Source organism: Neodiprion virginianus, chromosome 3, assembly GCF_021901495.1.
Source record: "Neodiprion virginianus isolate iyNeoVirg1 chromosome 3, iyNeoVirg1.1, whole genome shotgun sequence".
NCBI classification, from domain to species: Eukaryota; Metazoa; Arthropoda; class Insecta; order Hymenoptera; family Diprionidae; genus Neodiprion; species Neodiprion virginianus.
The window spans coordinates 10,658,043-10,669,092 of record NC_060879.1 but is presented as its reverse complement, the minus strand read 5'-3'; the positions used below and the strand labels follow the sequence as shown (position 1 = coordinate 10,669,092).

The window sequence follows — 11,050 nt, the reverse complement described above, 5'->3', positions numbered from 1 at the left end:
TAAAATTGTTAGGTTCGTTCGGAAACAAAATTCCGTGGGCGACACTACCTTTAATATATTTTAATATTCTTTTTACCGCGTTCCAATGCACTTTTCTTGGCGATTGGGAATACTGACTCACCACGCTCACGGAATAAGCTATGTCGGGCCTTGTCACGGTGGCCAGGAACAGCAGACTGCCAACTGCTTCCTGATATGGCACGTTGATGACCTCGTCTCCGTAGCTCGGGTCTCGTAAGCTTAGGTCGGTGTGTTGATCCGCTGGGATAGACACACTGTTCGCATTCTCCATGCGAAAACGATCGAGTACCTTTTGCGCGTATTTTTGTTGATTTACGAAGATCGATCCGTCCGGGAGGCGTTGTATTTCCATCCCCAGAAACATTCCCAATGGGACGACTGTGATCTCCAGAGCCGATGCCAAGTGCTGTAACAGATTCTCAATTTTTGCTTTACACGTTGAAGCGATTAATCCATCATCGATGTAAATTGCAAGAATCAAGGTGTTGTCGTCATAGTACGAGACGAAAACGCACGGATCGGCCGAAGTCGCCTTGAGATTGTGTTTTTTCAAGAAATCTACAAATTTCATGTTCCAGCATCTCGCTGCTTGCTTGAGACCGTAGAGTGCCTTTTTGAGTTTGCAGATTTTTCCGGAGTCGTCTTCGAAACCTTGCGGCTGTTTCATATAGATATCCTCTTCGAGCTCTCCGTGGAGGAATGCCGTTTTAACGTCGAACTGCGCAAGATGCATGTCTGTTGATGCTGCGATGGCCAGTATGGACCGAATCGACGAAAACCTCACCACGGGACTAAAAGTTTCTTCGTAGTCGATTCCCGGACGTTGCGAAAAACCTTTGACGACTAATCTCGCCTTGAATCGTTCGTGGTTTTTGTCTATCCCTGTTTTTCGTTTGTATATCCAACGATTTGGGAGTAGCTTTGCTCCTGGCGGCGGCACTACGAGTTCCCAAGTTTTGTTTTGTCGCAACGATTCCATTTCGTCCATCATCGCATTACGCCAGGCTTCGCTTTGCGGGCTCTGCGTGGCTTCCTCGAAGGTCGTTGGCTCGGCGGTTTCGGTGAGGAAGAGGTTTTCGATGTCCAATTCGTAGTCTCCGTATCTCTGGGGCTGACGCAGAGTCCCTCTGCTCCGCAACCGTCGTGCCTCTTCCTCAGGCTGTGGACCTGCGTTATCCAATGCTGCTCCTGCGTCTTGGAAATCTTCGTCACCCGATTCACTCGAGGTCGTTTCTTGTTGTTCCCCCGGCTCGTTCGTTTGCTGCTCCGTTTCTTCGTCTTCGCTGGAGAGGATCGGCACGTTGATTGTCGCGTGTTTGCTCTCCTCCTCTCTTCGCTCGAATGTGCCCTTTGTTTCAGACATGAATTTGACGTCGCGAAGCGTGTTCACCTTGGCCTCAGCCGGATACCACACCCGGAAGCCCTTGGTGGAATCGTCGTAGCCTACGAAGTAGGCCTTTTTGGCCTTTGGGTCCCATTTCTTTCTTTTTTGCTTCGGAATGTGCGTCCACACTTTAGTTCCGAAAATTTTGAAGTTGATGTCTTTGGGTGGTTTCCCAAACCACAATTCATACGGCGTTTTTCCCGGGATGCTGCTCGTTCCAGTACGATTGAGGATGAAAGTTGCCGTGTTGACCGCTTCTGCCCAGAGTCTCGACTCCAAGCCTCTTGCATGGATCATGCTTCGCGCTGCCTCCACGATTGTCCGGTTTTCGCGCTCAATTGCCCCGTTTTGTTCCGGCGTGTAGGCAACACTGGTTTCGTGTTTTATTCCGTTCCTGAGCATGAGGGATCTCATCTCTTTATTTGTGAATTCGAGGCCATTGTCAGTTCTTAAAACCTTTATTTTTCTCCCAAGTTGAGTTTCAACGTTTTTTAGAAGGTTTTCGGAAAATGTTTTGACTTCGTCCTTTTGGCTTAGAAAATACACGAATTTATAATGCGAAAAATCGTCTTTGAACAGTAAAAAATACCTGGATCTTCCGATGGACGGATTTTCCATTGGTCCACACAAATCTGCATGAAGCAGCTCACCCGGTTCGTTCGACTGGGATTGACTCTTCGGGAAGGGTTTCCTGTTCATTTTTCCTTGCGCGCAGCCGTCGCAAGACCAATCGCTGACCGGTTTCGTTTTTATGTTCCATTTTTGTAGGACGCTGCGGACGTGCTGAATGTTTTGATGCGCCAATCTTTCGTGCCACGTTTTTAGCGAAGCGTCTTCACTGATGTTGGCTCGCTGCGGAATCAACTCGCTGTCCTCAGTGTCCGGAGCGCACACCCTGAATTTCATTTTGTACAGGTCTTCGAAGCGTTCTCCCACTGCGACTGTAACCTTATCCTTTTTTAGGTTACAAAATTGCTTATCTGAGGTCATTTCCAATCCTTTATCGAGGGCTGAGGACATAGAGAGTAAATTATACTTGAGTTGCGGAACCCAAAGTACTGGCGCCAAGTGGTGTTTCTCCCACTTTGACCCGTTGAACGAGAGGATGTCTATTTCTCCCACGCCTTCTCCCCATATAATATTTCCATTTCCAACTCTGATTGGAATTCGCTCGATAAGTTTTTCAAGTTTGACAAACCATTGTCGATACGGAGACATGTGTTTGCTCGCAGCGGAGTCTAAATACCAGTCCGTAGAAGCTTTTTCGGACGATAAGACATTTGCACTAAGCGTACCTGTTACGAAGGCGCTGCCTCTGCTTTCTGATCCACCGCTCTGCTGATTTTTGCTCGTTGTGGCTTTTAGGCTGCGACATTGATTTCTCCAGTGCCCAGCTTTTCCGCAGTGGTTGCAGCGGCCCGGTCTCTTTCCTTTTGCTTGGCGTTTGTCGCTTGCCTTCGCTGAAAACGCTGTGTTTCCTTGGCCCTCCGCTGTGCCGAGTCGAAGTTCCTGCATGGTGAGACGTGCAGTAAGATTTGATAGCGTTTGTTCTTGTTGACTTGTCGAGTCCCACGCTGTTGCAAAATGCTGGTAGGAAGGCGGCAAGGTCATTAATATTTTGGTAATGATCATGCTATCCGATACTGGCTCTCCAAGGATTTTCAACCTGCACGCTAAGTCGTTTATTTTTGCAATGTGCATGGATATGTCATCCGACGGATCTTTCCCCAGCGAGTACCAATTTTGTTGCAGGATGCTTCGATGCCTCGCTTTTGTTTTCAAATATCGCATGCAACTTGTCCCACATATCTTTTGCTGATTCGCAATTTATTATGTGAAGCATGCACTGTCGACTTACCGTCTGCACAATTATTTTTTGAGCCGCACTGTCGAGCTTTGTCCATCTTTCTAACCTTTTCTCGAAGGCAGCGGCGGCCTCAGCTGTCGTCTCGGTTGCCGAATGTACCGGCTTTGTCAGATTTTCATTTGTTATTTCGATCGCTCCGCTCGCGAGAATGAGAACTCGAATTTCGAATTTCCATAAATTCCAGTTATCGATTCCTGAGAGTTTTTCAATTTTTGTGAGTTCGTTGTCCGGCATGGCTGTTTTGCACTTTGCACGAGGCTGGCTAACCTATAAGGACTACTCGCGATTTCGAACACGCGATCGCGGAAGTTACTTTTCTTATATCTCACAAAATATTGTTCACTTCACTTCCCTGGGCCCATAACCTGTTGTTATTTAAGTTCGTGGCAGGTTTCGCAGGGTTAAATAAAGCGATGCGAGCGGATTACAATATAACGGGGAGAATATCTTTATTTAAAGTGGAAAGGAGAAACTTTAGATAAAAAAGGGACGAGAGAGGCGTGTGTTTACAGTATAGCGGCCTGGGCGAGAGAGCCTCCAAAACAAGAGAGCGTACGCAGACGCGAGTTCGGGAGACTCTCCCCAGCGCCTCTTTGGGCCATGTCGCTCCAACTAGGAGAGGGATCTCATTTTCCAACACATGTCTTAATATCTTTATAAATAAATTGAAATATCACTCTGCTATTCGTACTTTATAAAGATACTTAATATTGATTTGGCCTAATTTTCAATTTTCAAAATAGTCTTCAAATCTTTTTCTAAATTCTTGACAAAACATCCAATCGTTCCAATTGCAAATTATGATTTTTTAATTATGCCTCGAATTCAGGAAGTCCTTTCATTTTTTTGCAGCAATCCAATAATTTCTCTATTGTAGCATACAAACTATAAATTAAAATGAAACCAGTATTCGAAACAATTCGCAAAATCGTAGAAACATCCTTGCCTCCAAATAATAAATATTCAATGATTTTTAAACGTCATAATGTTAGAATCATTGTACGTTTCTTTTAATAGACCAATTTGAACATAGGTGCAACTGTCATTGTTGAAGAGGATAAATTTTTTTCGACTCAAAATAATAATTTTTGTTTTGACAGAAATCATTATTCGGATTGAAGGTCATTTTACTCCATATCGGAAAATACTTCGTTGCATTCTAATAATGTACAACTTTATTTAAAACATGTAGTTTTAGATTGATAACATATTTTGTCATCTTGAAAAAATGTGGCCTTTTCAGACATAAGTAACATATTTCATTGCTTATACGCTTTGTCGGTTTGAATAAGCGATCGCTTCATGTAAATTCATTTCATTATATACTAGGGTGCTTCGTTTGAGACGACTATTTTTTTTTTTTTTCACTCCATAGACGAAATATCACTCTAAACATATAAAAAAAAATTCCCACCAAAGCCTAGCTCTTAATTTTAATTTCAAGTACTCGATAAATGAATTTGAAATTTTCCCATTTAATTAACACGTAGAAATAATTTGTTTTTTTTCAATTATCTATAGCATCGCGAGTTTTCATACTATTTAATTGATCATGGCCGGAAGTTTTAGAGGGATCCTTCCTCTTTAAAAGTTCCTACAGCTAATTTAGAATCTATGAAGTATCTCGCCAGTAAAAAATTGTAAAGTTGATTATTGCTAAAAAATTATGGTTTTTTTTTTATTTTTCTCCTAAACTACTAACTTTGCAGCAAAATTGTAAAGGACCTTTTTTGTAGAGAATTTAATTTCCTACAAAAAAGTTTTATCAGCTGAAACTGTAGAACTAATAGTTTCCAATATGAAATTAAATAATCATGAGAAAACTATAAACATCACTATTTTGTCCGCGTATTTGACAATTTTTATACCCAAATTTTTATAAATGTAATAAAATAGACGTGATTGTGATGTATCTTAATCTTCAAATGTCTTCGCCCGATCATTCTGAAGTCTTCGCCAATTACTGCTACTTTCAACCAGAGAACATAGGTTTGTCCTCCAACTGTTTTATATTATTTACATTAACATTTAATGATTTTAATATTCTCGATGAGAATTTTCCACTCTAGCTATTTAATGGAATTAAACAAATAAAAAAAAATAGTCGTCTCAAACGAAGCACCCTATTATATACATTGCCGTATCGTCTCCGATCAAAAAGTATCCCATTACACCTTATAAATATTATTTGAGTAAACAGTTTGTCTGGAATAAAGCATGTAGCGTTTGGATGAAAATATTGTTACAAATGGTGAAATCACCCGTTTTGCCCCCTTTTTAATGAACTAGTAGTCATCATAGATAAAAGACGTTTATAAATCTCTTACGTCTTTCAAAAGAATAAGGTTGCTGCGTCAACCAACATTATTGTAAAAACAGTCTTGTTTCAGACTTGAAACGAGAAACACATATTTCGCAATTAATGCTTTTTCACAACATTTTATTCACGCTTTTGATTTTGACTTGATAATCAAACTCGCGGATCCATATTTATTTTCGTAACGTCCAAGAACGTTACAATATCGTACTATAAGCGCAACTCAGTAAAGTTTGTAGCTTAATATTTATTTAATTCACCCAAATTATTTTTTATTCGTTTTAAGTACGGGATTGTTTGATCAAAAACTACATAAATTGTCGCTCTGAGTAAATGTGCTTTCAGTACTATCCAAATGCATGGATTATTTGGATCAATTAATATTGACTAAATCCAATAACTTATTTTTCTCCGTGTACATTAAATTTGTGTGACGCGATTTTTAATCTCCAATATAGCTACCGGTTTCAATTAAAACTAAAAAGTAAAAATATGGACTGATCTTCTGAAGATCAATCTTTTGTATCCGACTTTTTTGATGAATCGATTTTCCAAAATCAATTCGAATCGATTGTGAGAATCGATCTTTTGCTTGAGATCGCCCATCCCTAATAGTCCAGCAAAATGTGCCGAAAGTGAAAAATTTTTTGCGTAGAATCTGCACTTTTTACTGAAGCTAGGTGGTTGGATAATAAAAGTAACCACAATGAAATTTTGTTCCTGAACCCGCCCTTACTCCCCGAAAAAAAGGTTGAAAACTTGAAAATCGCTATATCTCAAAAATTAATGGCTCGATCGAAAAACATTTCAAATAAAAGTTGTTCAGGATAATAAAATACATATAAAGTTATGTGACGTCAAATTCCCTATCTTTGATAATAAGGGTAGAAAGCCGAATTGAAGATGCTGGTTCAACTGAACATGTCTGCCTGAGCACCTCTGGCACGAGTGAGACGGAGCGATACTCTGTTCGCGCTTGGCGGCGTGCGTAGTACGCAGGCGCGCGCTACCCGTCCTTTTTTTTTCTATCTCTGAAATGCTCACGCGTTCTTTACCTCACAGTTTCAACGTTCGCTGTGAGCCTCGCTCGTGCCGCCACCTAGCGGTTCCAAAAGCTAAACAGCCAGCGTGTTAATAGGCCTTTTCATCAAAATTTTTTTTTGTGCGCATGCGTCAAGATCAGCCATGTTTTTCGTACTGTTTTTTGTAAAGAAGCATGTTAAAGTGCCCGCGTCTAGAAAATAAAAGCAAATAAATATTAATTAAGGTATATTAATATAAAAACAGGAAAAAAAATTAAAGTAATAAGTGTCACTATTGAGAAATAAATTTTTGCAACTGATTGTAATCATGTTATCTGTACGAAAAGGAACAACAAAACGGTGTTGTTATGGAGTATGTAAAAGTGACACACGGTATAAATCATTCAAAGGCAATACATATTATTTTATAAATTTTCCAAAGCCTTGTCTAGAGTATCGGAAAAAAATTATCAAATCCTCAAGCAAATTACATATTAAAGCATGTGCAAAATGTGCAAAATGTGAATTGTGGGTAAAAAAATGTGGCCGAAGTGACAGAGGTTTTAGATCAATCGATGATGTGACTAAGGATACTTACATTTGTTCACTACATTTTCATGGAGAAAGTGGTCCAACTGAGAAGAATCCTGATCCTTTAAGCTACCAAGAATTTCAACAAATTGATAAATCAATCGATAAGGTAATGCATGATTATTTATACAACAATATGATTTTCGGAGTTATAACCTCAAAATAATTCATAGGTAGTCAAAGTTAGAACCAGCCTATTTGAAAAATATAAAAGAGCTGATATGGAAGGAGAGAATGAATCAGAAAAAACAAAAATAAACAACATTTCGACGGTTGCGCAGGTTGAGTATAAATATTATAATAATAAAATCGTATAGATTTAAATAAAAAAACTTTTTTCTTTTATTGTAGAAATCTACGGCCCATGAAGAGATTTTCAATGTTCCTGATGATACTGCTTGTTTTATTCAACAAATATTACCAGATCAATCAGCAGAGATGAGAATACTGGAGGAAGAAACTAACTGTGAGGGAACTAACAAATTTACAACGATAGAAATTCAAACCGACAGTATAAAGATGCGTAATAAAAGTGTTCAGGTGAAGTTGCAAAAAAATTCAGCTGTGGAAAAGTTTGTAAATGCTATACGCATTGATGAAAAAAAATGTATATTTTATACAAGTCTGAATTTTGAGCAAATTCTAGCTTTGCATAGATTTTTGAGTCCAGCTTGTGACAACTTAGAATATTGGGGTAATCGAGAGACAAAAAATAAATCTTCCGAAAATAGTAATAAATACAAGTTGACATCAATGCAACAGTTAATTCTGGTGTTATTAAGATTACGCATGGGATATTTAATAGAAGATTTAACTTACAAGTTCGATGTTTCTACAGGGTTTGTCTCAAAAATATGTACAACTTGGATTTATTTTTTGCATAATGAATTTACTACTCAATTAAAGCCATTTATGTTTCCATCTAGAAAAACGATAGCTGAAACATTACCAAAAATATTTTGGTCTATAAAAAACATTCGAGTTATTGTTGATTGTGCCGAGTTTTTTTGTCAATCGCCAACGAATTTTGAACACCAAGATAATTTACATTCAAGTTATAAAGCTCATACGACTTTTAAAGTATTGATTGGCTGCACTCCAAATGGTTGCATTAGTTTTGTATCTGATGTATTCGAGGGTTCAATATCAGATCCTGAAATATTTAAGCGATCCAAAATTGCAGACTTGTTGCAATCTGGAGATGTGATACTTGCAGATCGAGGTTTCACCGTTCACGATATAGTTGAAGCAAAGCAAGCACATTTGAATATTCCTCCATTTTTGAATGGACGCGATCGTTTAACTCCACAAGAGGAGATGTCAAAAAAAAAAATTGTAAAAGAACGCATATATGTTGAGCATGTTGTTGGGCGTATAAAAAAATTCCGACTTCTTCAAACAGTTTTGCCGTTAAATATGCGTACTTTGATGTCACAAATTATATTTGTCTGTGCATGTTTAGTTAATTTTCAAACACCTTTAGTTTTCGATGAAGAAGAGTAGGACCATTATATCGTAAAAAGTGAAGGAAAAAAAAATTGTAAATAGAAATAATTTTATGAACTTATTAATTCATATTTTACAAACTTTTTAATTCGTTTAATAACAATATTAATCTATTTCGTTCGTGCACTAAATAGATAATCTATTTTTATAAAGAACTTTGTAATTATTATATAACCATATTATTGCAAAAATATACTTTACTTATTTAATATATTTTGTAACAATTATGTACTTTTTTTCTATGTAGTAAGAGATAATAAATAATAAAAACAATATATGTATATGTATCTTCTTTAAAATGCTTCGGCATAAGATGTAATTCATGAAGATAAGTCAAAGGGTATTAATCGCCGTGGGATCCTCATTTCAAAATATTCAGGAGCCAAAATATTTTGATGAAAAGCACTAACATGTTCAAGTATCGGCTCAATGAAGTTTTTATCGTAAAAGATTTTTTCTACGTGATAACCCTGTGGAGTCCAAATCACGAAATCACACCACGATCTTTCTGTGATCGCCATTTGAGTTTGTACTTGATAATAATACTGGTGAGTTCGTCTTAACTTCATCGTAGTATTATTGACTGAAGTACAGCAGAATGAATTACGTTGCTGTGGCGTTAGTACATGTAAATCAGCTGGCTTAAATTTTTCCAATATTTTTGGACATTTAATTTCTAACACGCCTTTTGTTTTCTTCAAAGGATCCGTTACTAAGCCATCAGGTGATGCTCCTAAGCCTGGAAACTTGTAATTGACCCATAGGCTAGAATCTTCATCTATATAAGAAAATTTTTTGGAAGTGAAATTCTTATACTTCTGACGCGCATTTTCTTCATGTACTTGGCCATAGTGAATAGCTGCAGTCATGATTTTTTTATTAGTCCACAAATGAGAATTGACTAGGTTAAAGATTTGATCTTTTGTTTTCTCTGTGCTAAATAGTTTAATTTTGGAAGCTGTAATTAATATTTTGCGAAATTGCTACCATTTATCATTTTCACCTTGAACTCCCGATGTTATGTCAATAGGTCCATAGTTATTATTATACACATTAGTAGTTAATCTATAAACCAATGTTTTTAAGTGACTTTTTTTTGGTTTATCCAGGTCGTAATCATCATATTGTGGTTGTAATATCAGTTGCCACATTGAAGGAACTTTCTGATTTGCATTTATAGATTGTAAATCAGACAATAAACAATTAATTTTTTGCTTGTCCACCGGCTTGGATAAACTTCTGCCAGGATCATATGATCTACGTTTTGTGGTATCAATTTTATTTTTATACTGCATTTCGTCAGCCTTATGTGCTTCTTTTTTTTCGACCTTGATTCCAGGTGCATAATTTGCTCGTGCAAGGTAAACTATCTTCGTCAGTATCATCCACAAAATTTAATAAGATATATAATAACGCAGCAACATGCGAGCAGCGACCCATACTTGAAGCTTTACAATCACAAGTACCGTGAATAACTCGAGCATTCAAAGGATCTATCATCACAGAAACGCTATGAATTTCTTTTATTTTATAAGATGCGTGGACTTTGCACTTCATACAGAACATTTTATTCGCAGTAACACCGTTAAAAATATCAAAAACGTGGCCGCTCTCAACGTACAATTTTCCTCGTTTTAGTGACTTGGAAGTACTAAAATCATCTTTAGGACAGTTGTTGCTATCAAAATTTTCATTATCACTGTCATTGCTGCCTTCATCAATACATGACGTAACTAAATAATGATATATGGAACCATAGTTAAAATTGGGCACATCTTGTGTGGGAAATGGTTGCCAAAGTTGAGGGTAATTAGTTGTTTGAATTTGTGGTACGATTTTATTCGGATCACATTTCTGTAGAATATCCAGCCACTTTCCCTTGTCGACATTAGAATCAACGGGTATGTTATTGTGTAATGCATTTTTCACCCTGGAAATGGATTTCTTTTAGTATACATACTGTGACGTGGATTTTTCTGCACCTCGGTCACTCGGAGAAAATGACCGAGAACTTACCTCGTACACAATAAATCGGCGTCCACGATGTACCCTGGACCTAAAACAATATCGCGAAATTTGTTGGGCGCCTGGCGTGATTAACACGCCTCGAAATCGGTAATGCGAGATACCGCGACCATATACCCGATAGCTCAGTACCGCGGAGAGGGGAGGGGTGATTTTTGGGTAGAGAGAGATGTAACACAAGTAAGCCAACGCGTGGTTTGGCCAAATCACTATAAAATTCCAATAATATATTTCTCGTCAGCGATATTACAAAAAAAAATAAAAATAAAAATAATCATACGACTGCGCAAGTCGTCCTTCGCGATTCCAAATACAAA

The 11,050-nt window shown here is 37.8% G+C and overlaps 1 protein-coding gene across 1 annotated transcript; it reads left to right on the top strand.

Moving 5' to 3' along the window:
* The first annotated feature begins 6,727 nt into the window (after nucleotides 1-6,727).
* Nucleotides 6,728-10,183, top strand: LOC124299533 (uncharacterized). Its single transcript, XM_046752798.1, has 4 exons — nucleotides 6,728-7,311; nucleotides 7,376-7,483; nucleotides 7,554-8,521; nucleotides 10,048-10,183. The coding sequence occupies exons 1-4, from the start codon at nucleotides 6,940-6,942 to the stop codon at nucleotides 10,181-10,183; spliced, it is 1,584 nt and encodes a 527-aa protein (XP_046608754.1). The 5' UTR covers nucleotides 6,728-6,939.
* The last annotated feature ends 867 nt before the right edge of the window (nucleotides 10,184-11,050 follow it).